Consider the following 24,645-nt stretch of genomic DNA (forward strand, 5'->3'; position numbering starts at 1 on the left):
ACCCAATTATCCGACACTACTCCGCAGCTTCCGTCCAACCTTGGGGTCTATTCAGTTACTGTTGATCTACGTTGGACATCGTTATCAATCTACATGGGCCAAGGTCACTCAACAGCCCAAGCGGGTACTGGGGATCCAAACGAGAAGGGTGCTACAAAGAAAGACTATTATGAGCTTCTTGAGGTGGATCAAAATGCGACGCCGGAAGAGTTTGTTCCCAACAATCAAACTCGACTAGGTAGCTGGACTGACTAGACCTTGCTGTCCTTTATTTACAGGATCAAGAAGGCCTATAGAAAAAAGGCACTGGAGCTACATCCTGACAGAAACTTTGGGAATGTACACGCTTCAACGAACCTGTTCGCAGAGATTCAATCTGCCTACGAAGTGCTCTCAGATCCCCAAGAACGATCATGGTATGATTCTCACCGTGATGCGTTTTTAGGGGGCAATGGTGAGGGTGATGTGACTGAAAATTCTCATAAAACGCGCATGATGACGGCTGCCGATATTCTCAGATTATTCTCGAAGTTCAATCCCCAGATGGAGTTCACCGACGCACCGAATGGGTTTTATGGTGGCTTGCGTGAAACATTTGCACAACTTGCGCTGGAAGAAGAATCAGCATGTCGCTGGGAAGACCTGGAAATTATCAAATACCCATCTTTTGGGTCGCGCGATGACGCTTTTGCATTCGTGCGAGATTTCTACGCTGTATGGGGCAGCTTTTCGACCAAAAAATCTTTTTCGTGGAAAGACGCCTACCGGTACTCGGAGGCTCCAGATCGCCGCGTTCGTCGGTTGATGGAGAAAGAAAATAGGCGTCTGCGAGAAGGAGCAATTCGCGAATTCAATGAAGCTGTTAGATCGCTTGTGGCGTTTGCAAAAAAGAGAGACCCGCGCTATAAATCTTATAGGGATAGCACGTTACAACACCGTGAAGCGCTTCGCCAGTCTGCCGCCTCCCAGGCGACAAAGTCGCGAGCAGCAAATCAAGCAAGGTTGCGGAGCCATGTCCTGCAGGATTGGGCGAAGTCCGAGGGGCTCGAGGAAGATGTGACAGACAGCTCCGACGAAGCTGAGACAGAGCAGTTTGAATGCATCGTCTGCCGCAAGACTTTCAAGAGCCAAAATCAATTTCAGGCCCACGAGCGTAGTAAGAAACACATCAAAGCTGTGAAGCAGCTTCGTTGGGAGATGAAGATCCAGAACGACGAGCTTAACTTGGGAGATGCGGCCAATGATTATGGGGACACGAAAACGAGTGGAGATGGTTCTCATGAGGAAGAAGGCACTGTCAATATTCCAACAAGCCCATCGGAACGGAGTTTGGATCGCTCGAATGGCAAAACGGAACACAGCCACCCCTCAATGTTCAAATCTGACAAGCTGGGAACTGAAACTTGCTGCGAACTTCAAGGGTCGGATTCCACACCAGGTCATAACCTAAAGGAATCGAGTAGTCGCAATTATGATACTGACTATGCCCCAAGGGAGGTTCTGGAGCACAGGCTTGACCAAGAGAACTTTCCCACTCAAATGCTGATGGATAGCGTTGAGAACCTGTCTCACGGCCTGTCAGCCGCTAGGTTGAATGAAACTTCTTCCTCAACGACAGTCAAAGTTGGCAAGGCAAAGAAGAAACGTGCTAAGAAGGCCCGTCTTGCGGAAGAAAAGCTTCAGTTAACGGAGTGCACTATTTGCAACGCTTCCTTTTCTTCGAGGAATAAGCTTTTCTCTCATCTAGAGTTGCATCGATAGCGGTAATACGCGAGTTGCAGGGCGAGATTATTGCGCATCCGTTGCTTGCTAAGGAGTCTCGGTAAACAATTTTGATGCTTCTCAGCACAGAGAATCGCTCTACAACTTTGTTAATACGCAAAACACACGTTATCATTTTGCTATTGCATCGTACACACCGACAAACACCCTGTGGTTAACTAATGGCTTGCCCTCAATGATTGAGTCTTAACCCAATCCAGTTTTCGAGTTCTTCACTACTTGTGCAACCGGCAAAAGGATGCCCTTATTATTGATGGCACCAAGGGCGGTTCCTGTACTCCAACCCATTTTTTCCAGCATCGCTCTCCCTTTATTTTCCGCACCTATTTCGGGTGCTGAAGCACCGACGACGTCACCATCCACGTAAGAGACGTTTCCATGGCCACGCTTAGCTTTATCCGACCGGCTGCGAGTTTTGTCCCATGCCAGTAAAGCGCGAGAGCTGAACTTCTCCTTTGAAAACACCCGTTCCACTTGCGATATCGTCCTATGCGTATACTTTGGTGTCCGTGACGTCTTTGACAAAATAGGAAAGCGAGAGGAGCCCTTGCCGCGGGACTGCGAGGTCAGACGCAAGGAATTTGCCATGTCATGAATAAGCATTCTGCGATTCTTGGTCATCGGAGGGAGTGATAAGCTGTATTTTTCGGGTCTCGTTAACGAATCAAGGACATACAAATGCAACTGTTTGTAAATGAAGACCTTACCTATTCTTTGGTGAAAGAAGGAACAAACGTATTTCGGATTTTAAGTCCTCGATGTCTATACCGTTCGCATACTTGGTTTTCAAGTCTGGATCATTCTTGCGTCGGCCTAGGAGTCCTTGAGCTCGAAGATCTTCCCGCTCCCTCTTCTTCGCTTTCTTCTTTAAGCGATCGTTGTTCCAGGCATTTACCAACTCATTCTCCAGCTCCGTATCAAAGGCTTCAAAATTGCAGTGTGCGTGCTTTTTATTTTTCTTCTTGCTTAGGCTGGGCCTGCCGAAATCCATAACATCTAGCCCATAATAGGGATCGAGTTCCAGTGCATCGGTGAAGCCAGTTGCGGAGGCAAATATGCTCTTTTTAGACGTTTTTCGAGTCGAACGTGATAAGCTAGAGGGCGTGGGGTGTGCTTCCCCTAGCACCTCCGCTGGTGATGAGCCCTGATGATCAGATTCGTCATCTTCGCTCACCGAGGAACGAGTTACACTCTGCGAAAAGGGCTGTATAGCTCCATGTTCAAAAGGCTGCCCCCCGGTTGAAGAGGAGCCGCCGTCCTCTGATCCGTCTTCAAGTATGTGTGCGATGTAGTCGGCTAAGATCTCATCCTCATCTGATATTTTATTACCATTGGAGTGGTCGTTACTTCCTATCCAATCGGGAGAGTCTTCGCCAAAAGCGACTGATGATTCATCGCCTGATGAGAAATCAGTAGATGTAACAGTCGCCGGCGTATAAGCTGGTGGCTCACCGTCGATATCTGCAAGCACGCCGCCATTGATTTCGGCGCCTTGTGAGTCGACGTGGCACGTTGATAGTGGCTTGCCTCGAGTCCGCCTCCCCCGGAAGACGACTTCATCCTCGCTCGAATCTGTAGGAGAGAGAGATCGTAGCCGAACAGGATGTGCTGGGCTTCCCGTTATTGCCACATATTCGTTGGCTGGACTGGGATCTGACTTATATTCGTAGAAGTCATTTGGAATTAATTCAGATGCTTTTTTCTCTGTGTGGGATTCCCCGTTTCTGGAAGGCTGTTCGGCTATGGAGGCAGGCTTATGTTCCTGAGACTGTTCAAGGTTGCCTGCGCTCACAAACTGGACTGCCTGGTGGCGGAACTGGGAATTTGAACGCCATAAATTGCGACCTTCAGTGTTTCGTGCTTCTTGCTGCATAGAAAGGTAACCTGGCTTTGTATCTTTTGACAATTAGCAGAGTTTTTGCGGGAAAGGCTGTTTGGTTATGTTGAGTGCGGACCTGTCTGTGGTTTTTTGCTAGCCTTTCGTGCCTTGGTCTTGTTGAAGCGAGCCATTGCAGCGGAAAATGTTCACCCAAGATACGAGAACTGAAGTTAAAAAAGCTAGACCATTTGTATGGTGATTGGCACACAATAATAATGGATATGAGGGCTGAGGTATAGTAACATTGGGGGACTCTTGTAGTAATTTACTGCATATGGGTCTTCTTTAGTCGTTGTTGCGTGGTGGCACGAAGGACTTCGGAACTCGGAGACTCGTCGGAAACTCGCGGTATCTAATATTACGGTTGTACGTACTTGTACTACTGTGTAATCATGGCCTCGTTAACTAGTTGAACTCTTAAGGCAGACGAAGACTGATGATATACTGTAACTTGACAGCTTTATCAATATTGCCATGGTATAACATAGATGAGGTATCGCACAAACCCTAACAAACCCAGCGGTTTTTTTTTTTTTTGAAATAAATAGCTTCTTCTATAATATTAAAATTGCAACACAATATCTCTCTCAAATAAAGAGAACAAACAAAACTTAGGGCAGCAATGCCGAGCCATACACCCCAAAGAAAACTTAACCATAGTACACACAGAAGCAGTATGTATTGTCAAGTATAAAAGGAAACAGATATTTATCTTAAGCTAACTTTAAATTTGTTATAAAAGTATATGAACTTTGACTATATCTGTAACATAATCGCGTCACAGTTCATTCCCTCGTCAACATGGAAACCGAATACAAGGCGGTAGAGGTCAGATAGCCAGAGATACCGCCCACTCTGGGCCATAAGCTTAACCGTCTTGGATATATCCATCGCGCTTGCCCTGGTTGCAGATTCTATATCTTGAAACGTGGGCTCAAACGCTACTAGACTCTTGTAATGTTTCAGAAGAGCCACCTGCCAGGGAGCAGGCCCGAAGGCGTCCGACGACAGTGACTTCACAAAGGATGAAAGACTTTGGGATCCATTGCGCTGAAATCCGTTGTTCAAGGCTGCCTTGGCGATTAGAACTCTAAGACCGTTTATATTCAAGTCGTTAGAGAGTGTTATAACCGTGTTTGTTGAGGATGTTCTCTCAGAAGAATGACTCTTCCCTGAGATACTTGATGCATTCGATGACCAGTTAGTGTGTGAAGCCTTGTCTTGATCCTGGCCAGGCCTGCAAATGCTTTGAGCGGGCCCTTCGTTCGGAGAAATAGTGCCAATATCTTCGAATATCGTTGTTGGCGTCTCAGGGTTTCTCGGACAGGGTAGCACGTCCTCGGCACGAGCAATGTCAGATTGCTTGATTTGTTTCTCAGCCAATGTAAAGGTTGCCTGGCTTGGTCGAGGTGTTCCACGATCAGAGTTCCGTAGGTTCCTCTGCGTCCATCCTTCTCGGAATATGTCACAAAGCTCCCAACATGCCTGGACTGCCGACCCTAGCAATTCTTCGTGTACCACACGGCCTGCTTTTTTGTTCTGCCGTATACTGAACAGCATCTCGGCCAATGACCAGCAGGCGCTTAGGAGAGAGTCTGTCTCCGGTACGCGATCTCTTTGTTTCATTAGGCGATGGCATAGTGTGATGTAAAAGTCGAGGGTTCGTTCCCTAAATGCATCTGGGAGGTCACGGTCGTGTGTATTATATAAATGATTGTTCAGCTCAAAGCTGACGCGAAGAACCGAGTCCGAGGCCTCACTGTCACGAACCCTAGTTTCAAATAAAGTTTGGCAGAAGTTGCGGCAAAGATCAAGCGTTGGATTAACTTGGGACGCATGGTCATCCACTTGACCTGCGTATAGCTGCTGACACAGCCGCCAGCAAGACTTCCAAGCGTCGTCTTGGGTCTTGACAGCGAAACTACCTCGTTCCCGGTGAATTGAGCTTAGGGTGGCAAGGGTGTTGCAAAGCGACCAGCACTCAACGAGGGCTGCCTGCAACGCCGTTATCTCAGCGCTCCCCATAGGAAAATACTCAGTTTTTGAAACAGGCTGATCTGCTCCTTGATCATCACTCCCAGTGGCTCTCTTATAGCTATCGATGCCTTCTGGTATATCTAATCCACCATTAATAAGAGCAACGCCAGGCCAACGGAAGTCTGCGACTCGCCTTCGAGACTACTTAAGTGTAATCTTTTGTCAATACCTTCAAAGTCCTGCCTCGTCTGTGCGCGTGGTGTTCCTTTCTCAGACCAGTCCCTTGTGGGTTCAATACTGGTAGTCAGCGGAGGAGGCGATATGGGACTGCTGGAAACCCTCTAAGAGCGATAAGTAGGACTACTTTTTATTGAGGGTGGGACCCTATATTCTACCTTTGCTCTTTGTTCCCCTATGCTTTCAGACATAATATCAATACTCTTAGGAGATCCCGAGGACGCAATTGTCTCCACTTGGGACTTGGGCGTTTTGTCCCAGCATTGCCAGGCATTTAGTTCAAACCCACTAGAGCCGGCCGTGTCATGTATCACAGACTTCGGTTCGTCATCCTCGGGCCCAGTTCTAGAGTGACCTAGGTTTAAAGTCGTAGTTTGTATCTATGTAAAGGGAAAAAGAAAATGAACATGGTTAGAAAAAAATAAATCGTAGGATTAGGAAGACATAGACTTTTGGCAATCCGTGCGTGGCCTTCTGGTTTTCAAAGACGTACCGCCAGTTTTTCTTGAGAAATATGCCTTGACGCTGTTGCTTTGGTTGCGGATATGGGTATATTTTCGGCTTCGTTATCACTAACGCCTGGGCCATAAGAATCCACATCTGCTGTTGGTATTATGAATGAGGAGTGTGAGCCTTCGGAAGTCCCGGTAGCTTGCGCAGGGAGGTGTTGCTCAACCGACCTGGGATAATCAGTACATAGCTGCAATCATGCTGGGATGAACCGAAATTAAACAGGGGGTGCCAGAATCTCCTTACATACATTATGAAGGCTCCAGAAAAACTAAAAGGTTTAAATTAGGCAAGAATACACACCCAAAAGTTGAGAATCGCCCTCAGGATGAGAAATAACTGCAATGGACAGCAACTATCATAAATCGGAATTGTGCTGACAGTAAGAGTAGTAGGGCATCGATTTCTGCATGGTTGGCCACCTGGGAGGTCAAGCTGAAGTAGCTGAGACGATCGTACTTCATATGGAGTGGACGGCAAGGTAATCAACCATAAGTTTATAAGGCGAAAGTTGACATTTTGACGACATCATGAACTGTTTGCATATTGGGGCCGTCTTTGTCCGCTTCTTTCTGAAGCGCGCGGCTGATCTGGACTAGGATTAGACATCTAGACTAAGCCGTTCTAGTGTATGGCCCCGGAGCCCAACCCAACATGATTTGTTGGTCTCAGAGCATCAGTTCACACTCAGATTTACGGTTTATTTACTCCGTAGCTTTGGAGAGAATTGGAATAGTTAACAATCATATTTTTATAAGCCATAAAACCGAATCGCGCCTATGCATGCTTACTGCAGTGGATGGATGACGCTGCTGAGCGCCTCATAATCCAACTGTAGACACAAGGTCTTTTGAAAAGGGTATTTATTGAGAAAGATATCTCCAGGTTGGCGTTGTCTAAACAGAGAGTGCTTTGACCAGGTCACGGAAGACGATGCGAGACGGAGGTAGAACAAATGGAGGCGTATCACCAAAAACACCGGCCAGCCCAATTCTTTCCGACGGCCCTGCTTTTAGATCGGCGATATTTGTTGATGTGGAGGATTTGTTCACAACGCTGGTAGGGTGCCGCCTAAACAAATTTTCTAGCCCAAGGCTCGAATATTGGACTAAGTTATTGTCTGAGTGAACAAGTGGAGAGGCTCTGCCTGCACAGCCAATTCGCTGTACATCTGCTCCAGCATCCACGACAATGTATTCAGCTGAATGCGAATTCGAGATTAACGCCACCGGTTCTTTGGCCAGTTGGAAACGAGAAAGCAATGTCGCCGAGTTTACATCGTATACCTGCACTGTAAATCGAGACTTGCGAAGCCTTTTCGAAGTTGCCCTTTTTTGCAAATCCTTTGAAGTCGTGGCGAATGTCTGTGTTCTGGAGTTCACAGCTAAAATGCGTGGGTCGCTGTCATTGTTTGACTGTAACTCTGGATGTTCTATTGCTTTCACAACATCGTTGACTGTATCCCACATAAACACCGACCGGTCTGTGGCAATGAGAAAATAACAGCCCAGAAACGCAGCCGCAGAAATATCTCCCGAGTACACCCCAACCTTGCTGTATCTGATACAGCAGCTCCGCACGTCAATAAGGATTGTAAGGCCGAGGTCTGTGGCGTCCGACTGTAAAGAGGCTGCCAGTACTGACCCATCTTCAGAAAAGCAGACTGAAGCAGAGCTTAGGTGGGTAGAATTCACGTTGTAAGATTTCAGATAACCCCTCAAGTCGAGCGTATTCCGGCACTTCCAAGTTTCCGGTGCCTGTTCACTATCTCTCTTCATACCATGACGCTGCCTGATAACTGGACGCCAAAGACGCAGTAATCCATCAGACCCAATTGTCGCAAACTCATGACCATTTGGGCGTGATGCGATACCAAAAACATTTGCAGAGCCATTTGCGGAGAGATGCGGATTATCAATGCGGGTAACTAGCTGCCAGAGAGAGGATGTTTCGTTCCAACGCCAGAACTTCAAGTATATTTCCCCCGAATCAAAGTAAATTCCATGGTTCATGTTAAGAGCCTCAACATCTTCCGGGTAGGGGTCCCAGCTATCAATGGTAGCCATCCATTTCCCATCTTCGGAGACACTGAGATATTCAATATTGGGTGTAAGGAGCCGAGCCCCATCGGGACCAATATTTAATGCTGTTGCGTTGGTACGTGCGAGAGCTTGGCGGGAAATATGACTGCCTGAGCGGATATCATAGGTCTGTAGAACGGGAGCACCTGTTGACGTGATGCCGTCATGAGTGAGTTGGTGAGAGGTTGGGACAGTTATGAGAAGTTGATCTGGACACTTTGGATGCAGCGTTGCCGCAAACGTCCTGGATGCATGAGAAGATTTTGCTATTATTTGCCCAGGGTGTTTTGAAGACCTAGCACACAACTGTAGGCCAGTTATAGTAGCCAAGGGCTGCAACTCTCTAGCTGATAATACCACAACACGATTATCAGCCAACTTTATGATATATGAGTTCCCACTCCCGGAGACAACTATATTGCAAATTGGGGATGATAGATGCGGCAGAAATTGCTTTCGACCCGTATCTAATTGCCACAGCACCATGACCGACTCATGGCCACCTGAGAGGACATAATTGCCTATTTTTCATCAGCAAGATTTATATTTGATTTCACAGAGGAAACAGACCATCATTTGACCAACGAACGGCCATGACAGGATTTCGATGCCAATGGAGGCGCCTGGGAGCTGCTGGTTTCTTGTCCTCCCCACCCTTGACACCGAAGAAGCTTAACGCATCATGGTATATCAGTATAGAGCCGTCAACCCCCCCGACAGCAATAGCAAAATCTGGCACCTTCTTGTTTTCCGAACCGCGTGGCTTCCCCTGTTTGATATCGATACAGGTAATGGTGGCGGCCAACTTGACCTCCCTCCAAGCGTAATTCGCTAACTCTGAGTCTGGAGTCAAGCACGAAGTCCCCAAAAACATGCGCGAGCCACCGTATGCGATGATTGCCTGACCACTTCCTATTATTTTAAAGTTGTTGATGTTGGCGTCAGTTTCGAGTAACACTGTGCTCTTGGGGGTTTCAGTATTCAACGGAGTAATCGTTAGCTCCCTTCTCCCGTTCTTGCGCTCTCGCAGACAAAGCAATTGACTATAAGTGTCTGTTGTATTATGCATGGAAGTATTGCAAATCAAGTCGGCTGAAATTGTTTTGTGTGACGACGTTTTCCAATGCGCAAGCTGTTTGTTCGAGAGCCAATCCCACTCACTCACCGACCCTGACGCGATGAAAATGTGGATATGCTCGGGGCTGAACGGGGATAGTAAATACCCAATTATGCTGTCGCCGTGGCCTACCTCTAGGACGCGGAAGAGACGGGAAGTTGCAACTGAATAGATATGAATCGCTGTTTCGAGACCGAGAAAGAGGTATCTGCAATTACCGTTAGATCGCGGCCTCAAATAAATGAAAAATGCGCGCTTACTGTTCATCGGCTGAAAGCATAGGATCCAGGTGAGTAAACTGTCCGGCTATGCCCCGCGTCAATGACCAACAATCGGACGGCCTTGTCGCATTCTTATCGTCGATGCTAACGGCGACCTCAGAAGTTGTGTAATAACATGCGGGCTTTTGGGATAATTCCGAGGCAGTGGGGGATTTCGGATGCCCTTCAACCACATCATCGCCAGTAGAAGTCCGGCGCCTCTTCGTACCCTCTCTTCTGGTTTGCATGTTTTCAAGTGCTACTTCACTTGGCCGGGATCGTTTCGCAAGCCGCGCTGCGCTTGCGTAGTCTATTGTCGACATCGATGACTGTAGATCAGGCGATATTATGCCCTTGGTTTTGGAATGTTGCTCGACACGACTACCGGCTAGGTAGGAGGTACCACCAACGTTGAGTATATACAGAGTACTTGGAATCGAAAAAAATCTCTCTTCTGGAGGCTAATTTTTGGAGCCCAATTATTAGTGGCCAGCAAATGAGAACAGATACAAATCTGGTTAGTGGCATACTTTCACAATGGGTCCTGGCGTGAAAAGTTAAGGCCACACCGCCTTCGGATTATGCAGCCCTGCGATCATTGAGGTGCGAAAATCATCACCTTGCGGTTACTCGGGTTAACAATTACTGCAAGATCCATCACCTAGCTTTTGTTGCACATCAGTTAAAAGGAAAATAAGGTTCTTCTACCACTTTTTACACCACAGCTATAACCAGTATATCGTGATGATTATACCAGTTCGTTGTTTCTCTTGCGGCAAGGTATGTCGGCAGAAGGCTATTTGTTACCTTTTGATACTGATGTGTAGTTGTGATAGGTTGTCGGAGATCTATGGGAGCGCTACCTACAACTACTTGATGACGGCATTCCAGATGGGTTAGTACTGTATTTTTGCAGTTATAAGCTTCGTGCATTCTCGCTGACTCCGTGCTTTCAAGCGATGCCATGGACCAGCTCGGATGCAAACGCTATTGCTGCCGCCGAATGATTATGACACATGTTGATTTGATTGAAAAGCTTCTCCGGTGAGTTCTAGTTTTCCGCTTGTCCAGTTGGGTAAGAAGACCGACTCATTGGGATTATTCAGATACAATCCCACTGAGAGGGACCGAGCCAAAGCCCAAGTATAACCGCTCGGGTACTCGTTATAGCCACGAATTATGCCTCAGCTCACGCGCAAATGTATGGCCAGCTTTTTTGAAGCTTGTGCAGAGATATATGCATCCGCGACATGCATATGCCACGATGGATTTCGGACCGATAGCACCACGAGATTGCAAGTGGTATCGACGCCATAAATCATTTCTAGAATTGGCACGACAACCCTTTTTTTGTGCCGTGCATGTCTACCTTTACTGCTCATGTTGTACAAGCCCCATGACCAATGTTGGTTTGCCTTTTCCCTACTCGTGCGAATGTCGCATGATCGACTGTTGGAGGCAGCACCCAACGTGATTACACCAGGCCATTTGGAGTAGAAAAAGCAAGAAAATGTACTAAATATCTAATGATATACCATGCAGGCATCATTGGACCCGAACTGCTCGTCGGCTCCGGCAAAGCCTCCAAGGACAAGTAACTACTCTACGCAGAACCAGATAAACTAATACTAGTAGACGGCTACTAGTCATACGTCTTACTCTCATACTTCCTGTAGATGGACTCAAGGATTTGAATGTGATTATTATATTCTGTTCATGTCTGATTGTTTTCTTGTTTCAGCTATTCGTAACTTAGATTGTTCACACCCATCTTCTAAGCCATTAATAAATCAGTGTATTGTGTAGCTCCTGCGATGAGATGAACACTCAAATCCGCATTTATCCGTTGCTCAAACAGAAGGCAAATGATGCCTTTCTCCCTTGTGTGTGGTTCAAATAACCGTATAGTTCATCATCATTTTCTACCACAAATGCCATGTTGTTTCCATTTGCATCTCCATCAAAAGCCTCGACTTTGATAACAGCAGAGCCAGGGAATTTGGTAGAAACTAGCTGCCGTAGTTCGCTGATTGACCTGGTTGACAATTTATCAAACCAGGGTTTTGAGCCCGCATGAAATTCGCTCTCAGAGCTGATACTAAGGTAGACTGGAATAGGCATAACAGTTGAATCTAACATAGGGTCCATATAACCGAACGTATTGCTGCCGGATTCAGGGTGCGCAGAGGCGGTGAATGACGTATCATTGGCAGCTTGTAGAAGCGATGGGTCGATTTGCATATCAGTTAAGTCACCAGACGATATCGGCGCGCTGGCGAGAGCCTGTGAAGCAAGCGTACTGATGCCGTTTGAGAAATCACCGTCAAACGCTTCAACGATATCAGTGTTTCCTGTGTCAGAAACACGAACGTTAGTGGGGGTGACCTTTCGCCTACGGGAAGAATCTCTTTTTGTCTGGTCGTCCCGAAGACGTTTCATCACATCGCGGCACAATACTTCCATAGCCCTCAACTTTGTGGCATGCTCAGGGTCTGCCGGCCCCGGGGCGAGAATGCGTTGAAGCAGTTCTGATTCCCGAACCCACTGCTCCTTAAGCTCGCTCCAGTGCTCGTCACCCGCTTCCAGTTTACTCGTAAAATGGTCATTTTTCAGGGTATTGTAGAACGCGTTGCGTATATGACGACTCTCTTCTGGGTTAACTCCCAGTGCATTCTTGGCCTCAGCAATGGTCATGCGACGTTCCAAAGTCCTCATTCTCTTGGTAACATCGGTGCAAACGACATCAAGAGCAAGAGATTTGGCCTCGAGTTGGTTGGGGTCCTCCCAAAAAACACGCTGAAGGTGTTCGGATTCTTGGATTAATGTATTCTTCGCCTCTTGCCATTTCTCAGGCCCGGCAATTGTTTTCTTAATGAAACCTGCTTTCTCGCAAATGTTCTGAAACCGGTCTCTGATTTGACGGTAGCCCACGTTGTCAAGGTCTAGATACCTTTTGCTCTCGTCAATAGTGGTCTCAGAAGGGAAACGTGGCGGACCAGGCGGGTCGGCCGGCAATCCAGCCCATCCCCTTGTACGTCGACGTCGCTTCCTAGCAGCCCAGCGTTCTGCACTTTCTGCTTTCAATCGATCCAGCCGCTCCTTGCGCTTCGCTACAACCTCAGGTGACAAACCCGGGGACTGATCAGGTGAAATAGCGGGTTCGGCCTGGAGAGTTTCCGGCTCATTATATGATTCTGGGCTTTTGTATACTTCCTGCTGTAACGCTAGTAGGCCGTCATCTTCGGGTAGCTGAGCGGAACTTAGCGCAGCCTGCTGTGCTTTCACCCCATTCGGAACTCGGAGTAACCAGCGATTTTTGGCTCGCACTCTCATCAATTCACGCTCTTTTATTTGAAACCCTTCTTCATTGAGGATCCGAAGCATGTCTCGCTGGCTCGTGTTTGTCTCCCACAGTTGCTTAACGCGGGTCACGAGCTGCAGGTTTTTATGTGCTGGATTTTGTTTTGAAGGAAATCCCCATCGTTTAAATTGCGTTTGGAAAGCGCGTTTACTAGAAAGAATTAATCATCAATGCTATCAACAAGACGCGTCAAGAGGCAAGAGAAAACACGAACCTCGGAGAGAATTGGTACACATCCCTCATGTACTCCATAATTTCTTCCAGAGCTTTCCTATCTTTGATGTACATCTGATAGCATATTTCGCGCTTCCCGTCCCAATCGTAGACCATGGTGCGAAGCGGGCCCTCCAAGTTGGAGGCGCGCTCTGGGGATTAACCCAGGGGCCGGGGTTCTGGGAAGAAAGTCTTATACGTAACTGAATCAGAATGTCGGGGGTGTATGTGGAGCTCCCGCAAGACATATGTTGTCGCTCCTGTACGCCGTAGTGGAAATAGTCGCCTGCTTGCTATATGTGTAAGTTCAGTACGCCGTAGCTAGTTAGCTTGATGTGAAGAGGGTGATATGGCTGTGCGTAGAAATCACTTGCGCACTTTTGCTTTCCACGCACGTGATTGATTGATCATGATTTGCATAGTTAACACTATAGCCATCTTCCTGTATTCTGGCTGCTTTTTAATATTCAACATAAAAAAAGTGAGATGATAGGTCAAACTCGGCTTCCTTATACGACCCTAAGAATTCAAGCTTGTTGACTCTGGATATTGTCTAAAATAATAAATCGCCTTATTTACAGCATGATAGACATTCAATAATTTGATGAGCATAGCATGCTACATCAACTTAAGCTGCGGACTCTTCTCCTAAACTTGAATATCCTAGTTCGCAGCCACGTCAAGAAAAGCATCCATGTGCTTTTTGACTGAGATTTCCAATTTTCCGAGTCTGGGGGTGGCCGTGCCGTTGAATGCGACCGATAAGGGCCGTCGCGTGGAGTACGGTTCGGTGTATTCGCTTCCCGATCCTCCTCTTGTATATCACCGTCTGATATTGATGCCTGGTAGCCTTGTTTCTCCTTTCGCTTTATTTGCCTTTCCTCTGCCTTTACTCGTTGTTCCTCGAGCTTCCGATTCTTAGCTGCCTCTTTTTCTTCAAATGCTTGGCGTGCTGCTTGGACTGTAGCTGCCCGCGACACAGGATCCATACTCGTTCGTGTTTTGGAACGGAAAACATAATCTAGCGACGACCGAGTTGTCGGCGATGTTGTGTCCAGTATGCTTCCATTATCCCGCGAGTAGCCGAAAGATGCACGACCGGTTACATTTGTCGGCGGCGTTCCAGCTCCAGGTAACGGCGTGAACGAGCTGTCAGGGAGTTGCAGCGACAAACGGGGCTTGGGCACCGAAGAGTTGAGTTCATATTCATCATTAGTCTCCGAGTTTGCGCGTAGCAAAATATCTCCCTCTGCAAGCCCCCTTTTCCGGAAGCCGTCGTTTTCAAAATAGGAATTTTGACAGGAAACGGGTACTAGAGGAGGAGTATATGCGCGGGGTGCGCGGCGCATTGGGTGGACATACTGCGAGCCTGGTTTGCCAATACTAGAGCTGCTGGCTGTGGAAAGTTGAGAAGTGCCGCTCGTAGATCGACGATGGAAATCGGATAGCTTCCTCCTTGCCGGGAAGTTATTATAAACGTCAGCCTGGACATGGTCCCTTTCGTGGCTTGTGTAGATTCCTAAACCCTCCTGTTCAAACGAAGACCTCGAAAGGTCAATTGATGTAGACGGTGATCCATCTCGCGATACTCTTTTGAGTAAAGGTTTTATTTGTACTTTCGCAATACGTTTTCTTGACGAACCATCAGCCCTGGGAGAAGACATGACTGCAATAGACGAGCCTTTCGGCGGCCGTTAAGCTCGAGTATCTCTCGGACAATTGCTGGGGGCGTTTTTGGAATTGCGACGTCGCTCAAAGACCGAACCGGGTCTGGCTATTGCGCTTCTAGCTGAAGGTGCACTTGCTCAGGGGAGTTGCAAAATTCAATGGCAAAAATACCATGAAGGTATTTCCGGATAACGCGTTCGTGTTGAGTCTCCGTTCTGGCACCTATTCAATAATGGGTGATGAGCAGATACTTTGTGCGCTATAGAGCTTGACTCCGTCGTCCCCTCACCTCCTCTCCCTATCGCTCCAGAGTATAGCAGAAACGAGCTAATCTAATGATGAGATCTCCAATGCATGGTTTATGTTGCAAGAATTCGAGATGTAAACTGCCTTCAGAGACTCGGCAATTAAACAGTGACTGAAACGGCGGGTTCTGGGAGCAATTTATCGGGGACTGAAATGTGCAAGTCGCATTACTAAGAACGGTCTGAACAGGTCCAGAAAGAGAGAAATATCCAGGCAAACGAAGACGACAACGATGAATAAAGTCCCTGTAGATTGGGTGGAAAGTTGAAGAGGCTCACACACTTTGAGGAAGGAAGATGGCGGCGGTGAGATAGTAAGAAATCCAGCTTGGGACGGCGCATATTGGGGAGGTCTCCTTAGCCGCTATCTAGTAGACGAATGCGGAGAAAATTGGTGGGTGTTGCGGCTTGCGAGCAACCGGGTCTTCCGATCGACCCAAATACTACTCCGTATTATCCATGCACGCTCCACATACGGAGTACATTGGTAGCAAGCAGCTGCATAAGGCTTGAAGATAACTGCGACACACTTGATGCGAGGGCTTATACAGCCTTCCAGCATGGTTCTAGACTTGCATACTGTAAATTTTTATTTAGTTTGCAGCATGTGCACACGCAGAGGCGCTTGTAGGTTGGTAGTGCCGCTATGGCTACGAGCTGAACTTTGGTCCCCGTGCCATCCTCCACATTGCAATGGGGTCCAGTTTTGTCAAAAATCGAAGGGGACAAAAAAAAAAAAAAAAAAAAAAAAAGGGGAGTAATCATAATAATAAGAAGAGGTTCACATTGAAGCTCCATGATCTCAAGATGTTTGTACCTTTGGGTTCTCGTCATCGATCCCGGGATGCGCTTCGCCCCGGCAACCCTGGTTCAGTCGTTCCAACTCCGAACATGGGCTGACCATATTACATGTTGACATAGCATAAAACATCAAGACATTAATAGTCATTACGATCTGAGAGGCGAATAAATATTTCTCCAATAATAATTATCTTTCGCGTCCGCCGCCCCCCAAAATTCAGAGTTCCGGTTAATCGTTTATCTCGAGGTGGCTGGCCTCTTTTGACACCAGCAGGGGGATTTGTTGAAAGGAATTCTGCCACGTCGGGTGGACGACCTCAAGTGCACCGCAATACGGCGTCCGTCGCACCGTGCATAGCCAGCGGTTTCTACAGTGGAGAGAGTGTTAATTCGCTATGGCGAATGATTTCTGCCAAGTTCCAATAGGCACTCTGGAGTCTGGACGACCGGACTAACAGTCTGACTTTTTTGACAACCAGTCGTAAGCAAACCAGCGAGAGAACCCCCACTCATGTTGAGAAGTCCCCCGAGCCCATCACTTCCCTTATTGTATGAGCCTTGTGTTGTACATGGGTACGAAGTACGGACGAAGATGGCGGGGCAGTGGGATCTCCCCTCCTGTTTCAGACTTTCAGTCTTTTACGACCTACCTCTCCCTCCAGAATCTTCTTTACTTCTTTACTTCCTTGCTTACCCTTTACTTTCCTCCACCGGGCTGCCTGCGAGGGTGCGATATTAATCGCAAATTGGAACTAAGTTCTATGCCTTGATTGGTACAACAAAGACTATACACAGATTCATTCTCTTCTCTATTTACTCAGATTATTCCCCCCTGGAAAATTCTCGAAGATGACCGCTACTGCCCAAACACTGTGCATTATTCTTTTCGTTTTTTTTTCCCTTTCTGGCAAAGCCAATGCTTTCGGTGCTGGAAATATTGCGTCAATTTCCAAGATTGAGGGTCAGAATTGGCGTCATGGAGACATTGAGGATGTCCTTCTGACCCTGTTCTTAGCCCGTGCAGCCGGCGGTCGGAAGTTCAGCAAGCTTGATGTTCAGCGTGTTTATTTTGGTAATTGGCTGCGAGACTATAGCCAGGCTGTTGACGTTGGGACTGTAAAATATGTTAGTGCCGAGGCCATTCGGATTCTTTTATGGGTCCTTGGGTTCATGAGTTTTGGGTATGATATTATGAAAGCTTTTTTTTAACCTAAGACATCTGCTGAATTTCTTTAGGTATGGCACGAAGGAATTCGAAGTGACAACGGAACGCCTTGGATGCTATCAGCCCACCGAACATATTGATAACCCACTCGGATACGCTGAAGGTGAAGATGCCCGCAACTACGATCGGCGTCTCAGGGGCCCTGTTGATAAGAAGCGTGAACTGGGTATTGATCCTAAGACAGGTTAGTATAACTGCTTTCCGAATCGGGTCTTCTCGCTAACGCCTCGAATTATGATAACAGGCCTCAAGAACTACATAGCAAATGAGCGCATGGACATTGCGACCTCTGCTGCTCTTGTGCGACAAGTCTTGCGCCGATCTATCCAATTGGGACGAAGGTATGCAAGAACAAATAACGAAGAAGACTTGCATGAAGCTCTTCGCCTTCTTGGAACCGGCTTGCATTGCCTGGAAGATTATGCCGCCCACTCCAATTATGTAGAGTTGAGTCTTATCGAACTTGGTGAATCGGAAGTTTTCCCTCATGTTGGACGGGATGCTCTGGTTGAAATTGAAGGGGTTTCGAATCCAGTCTATCCTATTGTAACAGGCACCTTCGGAGGCGTGGACTTCTTCCACTCGGTGCTTGGTGAAATATCAGATAAAACGACGCAATCCGAGATTCAATCGCTGGAAGGGGTAATTAATGAATCTCAAGGCGGTTCGCAGCCCCAAAGCTTACTCCGGGATTTGTTGAGCAAGGTTCCGGACGGACTGATCGGCAACAGTGACGAGAAAGTTGGCCGGATGGATGAGCTTAAAACTGAAACAAACAAAACAAAGGAAAGAAACAAGCACGTTTCTCCGCGCGAACCTGAAGAGTGGGCTCAATACCTCGATGATGTCCAAAAGCAGATTTACCCAGTTTTAGAGTGGCATGACGACTTGCTCAAGTCTATCAACAACGCGATCGAAAAGATTCCGGTTTTGCCAGACCTGATCGAACAAGTTTCAGAGCAAATATCGGTCGCCGTTTTTTCCATTCTCGCTCCCTTAGTTCTGCCTATCATTCAACAGGTGAAAGCAGAGCTTCAGACAGGATCGTCTGAAGTTATCCAGAGTAGCAGAGAGCAACAGCATATTGTTTTTAACGATGATTCTTGCAGCGACCCTACCCACTCAATGCTTTCCAAAGATCACTTCTCCAATGTCCTCAACGAACCTGCTGGCCGTGTCGCTTCTCAAGTTGTCAAATGGACCGTGCCGCAGTTGATGGAGCTATGGGATGATGAGGAGGCTGACATCAAGACCACCTTGGATAGAATTGTTTCTGGTGTTTTCCATCACCCGACATTACGTCACGGCGGAAGAGATGGCTCCGGAGATGTTCGCCGAATCATGTTCGATACCGTGAGAGAATGGTGGGAAGGTAAGTCGAGACGCGAACTTGACAGCCTCCGTGAGCAGCTTTCTCGCGATGGTGTTAAGCAGGGCAAGAATCATAAAGAGGGTGTTCATGACTGTGGTCACGGTTGCGGAAAGCCACTTACCGCACACAAAAGCGGCTCCCAAAACTCGGGCCAAGGCCGCAAATCCGAAACCAGCGGAATCGAAAAGATAGCCTCTAAAGCTGCTGGCGGGGGGCCGCTTGGTGGCCTTGTCGGCGGACTTGTGAGTGGCGTCGGGTCGATGATACTTGGCAACGAGTCTAAGGGAGACTCGAAACCTATGCAGGGAAGAGAATATGGTAGCGGCCAGGAAAGGCGGGCGCATATGTATGAGCAACAACACGCAGAATATCACTCCTCAACCCAACGTCCTGGGGCACCTGTTGAGGAACTTGGTCAGCGAGAACGCCACCATCGCAAGCATCATAGTCAAGAGAGCCATGTCTCAATCGGGGACAGTGACGATTCTGATAATGATCGCAGAAGACACAAGCATCACCACAGGCACTCTAGCAAACATCGGAGCCGAGAGCGTTCCAAAGACCGTAGTAGCGGCTCTGAAAATGAGGAAACGCGGCGCCAATACCAGTATACCCAGCGTGAGAAGACATACGATGACGGGCGAGCCAGATACTTTCAACAAAATTCGGAGGAATACCTACCCGGGCGTGCTGAATATAGAGCCGAATACTCAGAATTGAGTTACGGGCATGATAACGGATCGGCACGCCGCCATGAACAACAGGGGTACTCCCAGGACAGCAGGCCTAAACAGTAACACCCCCTTCCCGCCCTGGACATTCCATTGCCGTGGGTGATGTGCTAACTAAATACAAGGCATCATGCAAGAGATCATGTGTCCGGGTATAGAGAACCCCAAGGAAGGTATGGTGGATCCAGGAGTGATGGATACGGATCTCGAAATGAGTATAGCTCGGGCCAAGGGCCTAGAAACGAAACCCGTTCTCAAGATGACTACGACTCGCGCCAATATGGTAGTTCTAAAAACCAATACGAATTCCGAGGTGATCAGGAATCTCAAGGCGGATATGGGTCCCACGGATACGAGTCTCAAGGAAGATATGGACCGCAAGGAGGATATGAATCTCAAGGCGGATATGGATCCCAAGGCGGATACGAGTCTCAAGGAAGATATGGGCCACAAGGAGGATATGAATCTCAAGGCGAATATGGGTCCCAAGGTGGATACGAGTCTCAAGGAAGATATGGGCCACAAGGAGGATATGAATCTCAAGGCGAATATGGGTCCCAAGGCGGATACGAGTCTCAAGGAAGATATGGACCACAAGGAGGATATGGATCTCAAGGCGGCTATGGGTCTCGCGATGAGTACAGCCCTCGGACTGGGTACTCTTCACAGGAGAGATATGGACAGAACTACGGCGAGCGTTATGGCGGTGGTGAATACAGATATTGAGATCCAGAACGTGGTAGCTACTTAGTGTTGGTGATTGTATTTAGCTTCCGAAAGTCGAGTAAGATGAGCTTGTGAAGAATGCAGAACGCCCTATTACATGATAATCCAATGCCACAGGTCAGAACCATAAGTTAGTTACCATTCCTTAATCTCTCCAGGATTCGGCGCTTCGACCCGAACAACTTTATCACAATTGAGTAGGCGGAGTGGGTCCAGGGCCAGTTTTACCTGGCAGANTGGAAAGTGACAATTAGCAATGACGGTGTTTGGTGGATATACTATGAACAACTTACCCGCCGCATAGCATCTACTGTTGACTCTCCGACTTCATGCTCGAGGTAGTCTCGTTTGATGAGGCCTACGCCATGTTCACCAGTCACGGTACCCTCCATCTCAACCGCTCGCTTTACCATGCGATGAACGACACCTTCTGCGGTTTTCCTCTCCGTGTCATTCCACAAAATGATTGCTAGCCGAGCATGACAGTGGTCAGTATTGGGAATCCCCGAACAAGTCACAATGCGGAAGAAGGGGAACATACCATGAAAATTGCCATCCCCAACGTGGCCGCAGATACCAGCTAGTAAACCGCTTTGTGTCATGTCTTGCTTGGTGGCTTCAATAATATCAGGCAGTCTGCTCATTGGGACTGCGACATCGGTTGTCCACACGTGGTCCTCCGGACCTCGTCTCATCGCCATAACACTCCACAGAGCCTCCTTGCGGGCGCTCCAAAGTGAGGCCATTTCCTCGTCGCCACGGGCGAATTCGAAGGACTTAGCCTGAGCGGACGAAGCAAGTTTCTGGACTAGGCCAATCTGCTCTTTGACACCTGTCGGCGTCCCTGTGAATTTGAAAAAGATGGTAGGTGCTTCCTTCCATTGGCGTGATGTGGTTCCGCTTGCGTTGATACATTTCATTTGCACGTCATCTAGGATCTCTACCCCAGCGACGGGGATTCCTTCCTCCACAACACGCGTGACACATTGGGCGGCGCTGTGGATAGAGGGAAAGCTGGCAACAGCAACGTTCTGGCTCTTGGGCTTGACTGTCAACTTCAACGTAGCTTCTGTGACCAAACCGAGGGTACCCTCGCTACCAATGAAGAGACGCGTCAGGTCGTAACCAGCGCTCGACTTCCGTGGACGCTGCCTTGTCTTGATAATTGTACCGTCCGCAAGAACAACAGTTAGCGAGAGAACCCACTCACGCATGGTTCCATACCGGTAGGCATTTGTTCCCGAACAACCAGTGCCTACCATGCCACCAATCATGGCGCCAGGACCGGGATCCGGGGGGAAAAAGAGACCTTCATCAGAGAGGGTCTCGTTTAATTCTTCCCACCCAATCGCAGGCTGGACCACAACATCCAGATCACCCTTATGTACTTCCAAAATGCGATCCATGCGGCGAAAATCAATGCACACCCCCCCCCTAGTGGGAGCAAAATGGCCCTCCAGACTTGTTCCGCCGGAGTATGGTGTTACAGGGATGAGGCGCTGATGGCACACCTTCATTATACGAGAAACATCTTCGGTACTTGACGGGTAAAGAACAAGAAACGGCTTCTCTTTTTCATTGGTTTTGTAGGAAGACCAGTCTGAGCCTGCGTGGGAGATTAGATCCGTGTGTTCCGTGGAGACATTTTCCTTTCCTATAATCTCAACGAAGTCCGCCCAAGCAGCTTGCAGATTAGATGGCGAAATATCGTGTCGCGGGGTTTCAAGCTCGTAAAGGTTTGACGTGGATGTCGTCGGGAGGCTTGCGGGTTTCAGAGAACCCAAGTAATAAGCCCCAGTGGAAAAGAATACCAGTGCTAAGCAAAACCTGTTAGAACAAATAACAGATGGTGGAGGAGTCTAGCCGAGGAGCTAGTCAAAGCCATACCAAACATCAAAGCTGCATATCGCCCACCCTGGGACTGGGTCTGATACTGCGCATACCGCTCCTGCTCTGCGCGCTCACGCCTCAACCGCTGCTGGGTACTTTCATACAGCTGGTTTTTAAAAGGCTGCGGTTTCTCGTCCGCATATAGATATTTTCTTGAGAGGTGGAAGCCCTTCCGTTGATGTAGTAACGGCAGCCGACTGCCACTTGGTTGTTGAAGGGCACGAGGTATCACTCGTAAGGGCCGCATGGTGTTAGGTCGCATCATTATGGTGTAAGCCTACCAGGCGAATATGGGTATTAAGGAGGGAAATCAGACGAGGTATCGCGCCGTTGCCATATGCGCGGGCCTCTTGTTCCCACTAAATCAGAGATTGCAGCAGGTTCAACTTTCAAATAAACTCGGGCGGAGAGCGGAATTGAGCTTCATGAAAGCCTCCGACGCCAAGACCTGTCTGTGGAGTATAACATCATTCCCAGTGCTTATTGCATGAACTTGAAATCGTCGTTTTGGAAAGACTATGTGGATAGATACTCCAGAGACTGCAGACAAAACGTGCGACCATGATCACCCTGTGGCTATTGGTCTTCGGACTCTTCCCTTTCATGTAGTCATATTGCCCGGGTAAATAGCACACTTCTGGGTCTTTCATCCGGTAGGGCGGTTAATTTACAACAAGCTCGGGGACCGTATCGTCGAATCAGGTCCCCTCAGGGTAAATGACCCCACCATCGTTCAGAGCTGTGCCTTTCCTGGAGCACCAGCAATTCGACACCAGCTCGCGGCTGCGCCTTTCCAGTTTGCCATTGCTGGGAGGATGAGGCCCCATGACTCTCTGTCCGGGAATATTTCCGAGTGGATGGACCCAGATATCGAGTCTTTTTGGGGTCTCGACACTCGACGGAGCGTACGAAAGGGACAGACGACCCCACGTCATTGTACTATAAATTCCGAGACACGTCTCTCGTCCCTCCACCATCTTCGTGTCAACCTTTTGCTCGCCATTTTATCTTAATAATGAGCTCGCAGATTGCGACAGCCCAGGTATGTGCAAACGCTAGTGTGCATGGGTCGTGAAAAATAACAACAGTGGCCTGTTTAGAACCCCTCCTTCATTCTCGAAGGAATTCACCAGGTGAAGTTCGAGGACCGCCCTGTCCCAGAGCTCAAAAGCCCCCACGATGTCATTGTGAACGTCAAGTTCACGGGGATTTGCGGCAGCGATGTATGTGCAGTCAGATTGAGCCGGGCTGACCGGCCCATTCACTAACATCCACCTTAGGTTCATTATTGGGACCATGGCGCCATCGGACAATTCGTGTTGAAAGAGCCCATGGTTTTAGGCCACGAATCCTCAGGAGTCATTAGCAAAGTTGGCTCAGCGGTCACTAGCCTGAAGGTCGGCGATCGCGTCGCGATGGAGCCTGGTATCCCCTGCCGCCGATGCGAGGCTTGCAAAGCGGGCAAGTACAACCTCTGCGAAAAGATGGCTTTCGCTGCCACCCCGCCCTACGACGGTACTCTAGCCAAGTACTACATTGTGCCTGAAGACTTTTGCTATAAGCTGCCTCAGTCAATCAGCCTTCCCGAGGGTGCACTTATGGAGCCACTTGGCGTTGCCGTACACATTGTGAGACAAGCCAGCGTCACTCCAGGACAAACTGTTGTTGTCTTCGGAGCTGGCCCAGTTGGCCTTCTGTGTTGTGCGGTGGCCAAAGCCTTCGGTGCAGCTAAGATTGTTGCTGTAGACATCCAGAAGCCAAGATTGGAGTTTGCGAAGCAGTTCGCCGCAACCACCATATTCGAGCCTTCTAGGGTTTCTGCTGCGGAAAACGCAGCCCGTATTATTGAGGAAAATGACCTTGGTCGTGGTGCAGATGTTGCGATCGATGCATCCGGCGTTGAGCCATCTGTCCACACGGGTATCCATGTCCTCCGGCCTGGTGGTACTTATGTACAGGGAGGTATGGGTAGAAGCGAGATGAACTTCCCCATCATGGCAGCTTGCACAAAAGAATTGAACCTGAAGGGAAGCTTCCGTTACGGCAGCGGTGATTATAAGCTTGCGGTTCAACTTGTGGCTTCTGGTCGGATTGACGTGAAGAAATTGATATCTGGGACCGTAAAATTCGAAGACGCTGAACAAGCGTTCAAGGACGTCAAGGCTGGGAAGGGCATCAAAACGCTCATTGCTGGCCCTGAAACTAACATCTAGTCCAGTTGCTGGTCATCGAAGGTTTTGGTGGGGGGATCCAGGATTGTCAAAAAAGCGGGATGGGTGACAGGGTGACATGCTATGGAAGCGTTTGCTGGTCATGTTGTCAGTAAATCACGTTTATTTACGGGCAAATGGAACCCAGAGATATTATATTATGTTGATACACCCTACAAAATATCTATCCGTCAGGCAAGAGGTTTTTTTCTTTTTCTTTTTCTTTTGGTGAAAAGGCCAATGTGAACTGCATGATACTACTATACATATGAAGGGATTGTATACAGATATAGAGCTTCC

At 48.2% G+C, this 24,645-nt stretch overlaps 9 protein-coding genes across 9 annotated transcripts; 4 read left to right on the forward strand and 5 right to left on the reverse strand.

Moving 5' to 3' along the window:
• Positions 1–93: 93 nt before the first annotated feature.
• ASPSYDRAFT_160878 (putative C2H2 finger domain protein) lies at positions 94–1,761 on the forward strand (the record flags this gene model as incomplete). The annotated part of the gene is made up of 3 exons (XM_040842944.1): positions 94–209; positions 327–1,327; positions 1,421–1,761. The coding sequence occupies 3 exons, from the start codon at positions 94–96 to the stop codon at positions 1,759–1,761; spliced, it is 1,458 nt and encodes a 485-aa protein (XP_040697817.1).
• A 207-nt stretch (positions 1,762–1,968) lies between these two features.
• ASPSYDRAFT_210630 (putative R3H and G-patch domain protein) lies at positions 1,969–3,655 on the reverse strand (the record flags this gene model as incomplete). Its single annotated transcript, XM_040844000.1, has 2 exons — positions 1,969–2,419; positions 2,490–3,655. 2 exons carry the CDS (start codon positions 3,653–3,655, stop codon positions 1,969–1,971), a joined length of 1,617 nt encoding a protein of 538 aa, XP_040697818.1.
• A 762-nt stretch (positions 3,656–4,417) lies between these two features.
• Positions 4,418–10,166, reverse strand: ASPSYDRAFT_61369 (uncharacterized protein; the record flags this gene model as incomplete). Its single annotated transcript, XM_040849973.1, has 8 exons — positions 4,418–5,778; positions 5,832–5,979; positions 6,034–6,255; positions 6,369–6,575; positions 7,288–8,710; positions 8,762–8,987; positions 9,037–9,791; positions 9,844–10,166. 8 exons carry the CDS (start codon positions 10,164–10,166, stop codon positions 4,418–4,420), a joined length of 4,665 nt encoding a protein of 1,554 aa, XP_040697819.1.
• Positions 10,167–10,467: 301 nt separating this feature from the next.
• On the forward strand, positions 10,468–11,457 carry ASPSYDRAFT_49966 (DNA-directed RNA polymerase core subunit RPB10). Its single transcript, XM_040847975.1, has 4 exons — positions 10,468–10,623; positions 10,680–10,738; positions 10,801–10,887; positions 10,950–11,457. Exons 1-4 carry the CDS (start codon positions 10,588–10,590, stop codon positions 10,990–10,992), a joined length of 225 nt encoding a protein of 74 aa, XP_040697820.1. The 5' UTR covers positions 10,468–10,587; the 3' UTR covers positions 10,993–11,457.
• A 60-nt stretch (positions 11,458–11,517) lies between these two features.
• Positions 11,518–13,771, reverse strand: ASPSYDRAFT_49967 (Clr5 domain-containing protein). Its single transcript, XM_040847976.1, has 2 exons — positions 13,419–13,771; positions 11,518–13,354 (listed from the first exon to the last, which is right to left on the reverse strand). Exons 1-2 carry the CDS (start codon positions 13,532–13,534, stop codon positions 11,683–11,685), a joined length of 1,788 nt encoding a protein of 595 aa, XP_040697821.1. The 5' UTR covers positions 13,535–13,771; the 3' UTR covers positions 11,518–11,682.
• A 287-nt stretch (positions 13,772–14,058) lies between these two features.
• On the reverse strand, positions 14,059–15,081 carry ASPSYDRAFT_104061 (uncharacterized protein; the record flags this gene model as incomplete). The annotated part of the gene is made up of 1 exon (XM_040839789.1): positions 14,059–15,081. A coding segment is annotated over one exon (1,023 nt), but the record flags the coding sequence as incomplete, so codon positions are not given.
• Positions 15,082–17,355: 2,274 nt separating this feature from the next.
• ASPSYDRAFT_136159 (uncharacterized protein) lies at positions 17,356–20,598 on the forward strand. The gene is made up of 4 exons (XM_040840748.1): positions 17,356–17,600; positions 17,661–19,581; positions 19,645–20,009; positions 20,082–20,598. Exons 2-4 carry the CDS (start codon positions 17,690–17,692, stop codon positions 20,243–20,245), a joined length of 2,421 nt encoding a protein of 806 aa, XP_040697823.1. The 5' UTR covers positions 17,356–17,600; positions 17,661–17,689; the 3' UTR covers positions 20,246–20,598.
• Positions 19,929–22,616, reverse strand: ASPSYDRAFT_478726 (FAD-binding oxidoreductase). The gene is made up of 5 exons (XM_040847524.1): positions 22,133–22,616; positions 20,787–22,061; positions 20,539–20,714; positions 20,075–20,473; positions 19,929–19,966 (listed from the first exon to the last, which is right to left on the reverse strand). The coding sequence occupies exons 1-4, from the start codon at positions 22,398–22,400 to the stop codon at positions 20,381–20,383; spliced, it is 1,812 nt and encodes a 603-aa protein (XP_040697824.1). The 5' UTR covers positions 22,401–22,616; the 3' UTR covers positions 19,929–19,966; positions 20,075–20,380.
• Positions 22,617–22,746: 130 nt separating this feature from the next.
• Positions 22,747–24,402, forward strand: ASPSYDRAFT_49974 (NAD(P)-dependent alcohol dehydrogenase). Its single transcript, XM_040847977.1, has 3 exons — positions 22,747–23,177; positions 23,236–23,358; positions 23,416–24,402. The coding sequence occupies exons 1-3, from the start codon at positions 23,151–23,153 to the stop codon at positions 24,346–24,348; spliced, it is 1,083 nt and encodes a 360-aa protein (XP_040697825.1). The 5' UTR covers positions 22,747–23,150; the 3' UTR covers positions 24,349–24,402.
• The last annotated feature ends 243 nt before the right edge of the window (positions 24,403–24,645 follow it).

The sequence above is a fragment of the Aspergillus sydowii genome (genome assembly GCF_001890705.1).
Source record: "Aspergillus sydowii CBS 593.65 unplaced genomic scaffold ASPSYscaffold_14, whole genome shotgun sequence".
In the NCBI taxonomy this organism is placed as follows: domain Eukaryota; kingdom Fungi; phylum Ascomycota; class Eurotiomycetes; order Eurotiales; family Aspergillaceae; genus Aspergillus; species Aspergillus sydowii.

Coding starts and splice junctions, on each gene's coding strand:
- ASPSYDRAFT_49974 (XM_040847977.1), top strand. CDS start 23,151: ATGAGCTCGCAGATTGCGACAGCCCAG. Junction 23,178..23,235: donor CGCAGATTGCGACAGCCCAG/GTATGTGCAAAC, acceptor TGGCCTGTTTAG/AACCCCTCCTTCATTCTCGA. Junction 23,359..23,415: donor CGGGGATTTGCGGCAGCGAT/GTATGTGCAGTC, acceptor CATCCACCTTAG/GTTCATTATTGGGACCATGG.
- ASPSYDRAFT_49967 (XM_040847976.1), bottom strand. CDS start 13,534: ATGGTCTACGATTGGGACGGGAAGCGCGAAATATGCTATCAGATGTAC. Junction 13,355..13,418: donor GTGTACCAATTCTCTCCGAG/GTTCGTGTTTTC, acceptor AATTCTTTCTAG/TAAACGCGCTTTCCAAACGC.
- ASPSYDRAFT_49966 (XM_040847975.1), top strand. CDS start 10,588: ATGATTATACCAGTTCGTTGTTTCTCTTGCGGCAAG. Junction 10,739..10,800: donor GATGACGGCATTCCAGATGG/GTTAGTACTGTA, acceptor CGTGCTTTCAAG/CGATGCCATGGACCAGCTCG. Junction 10,888..10,949: donor TTGATTGAAAAGCTTCTCCG/GTGAGTTCTAGT, acceptor GGGATTATTCAG/ATACAATCCCACTGAGAGGG.
- ASPSYDRAFT_136159 (XM_040840748.1), top strand. CDS start 17,690: ATGGACATTGCGACCTCTGCTGCTCTTGTGCGACAAGTCTTGCGCCGA. Junction 19,582..19,644: donor CAGGACAGCAGGCCTAAACA/GTAACACCCCCT, acceptor ACTAAATACAAG/GCATCATGCAAGAGATCATG. Junction 20,010..20,081: donor AGGCGAATATGGGTCCCAAG/GTGGATACGAGT, acceptor ATGGGTCCCAAG/GCGGATACGAGTCTCAAGGA.
- ASPSYDRAFT_478726 (XM_040847524.1), bottom strand. CDS start 22,400: ATGATGCGACCTAACACCATGCGGCCCTTACGAGTGATACCTCGTGCC. Junction 22,062..22,132: donor ATATGCAGCTTTGATGTTTG/GTATGGCTTTGA, acceptor GGTTTTGCTTAG/CACTGGTATTCTTTTCCACT. Junction 20,715..20,786: donor TGGGGATGGCAATTTTCATG/GTATGTTCCCCT, acceptor ATGCTCGGCTAG/CAATCATTTTGTGGAATGAC.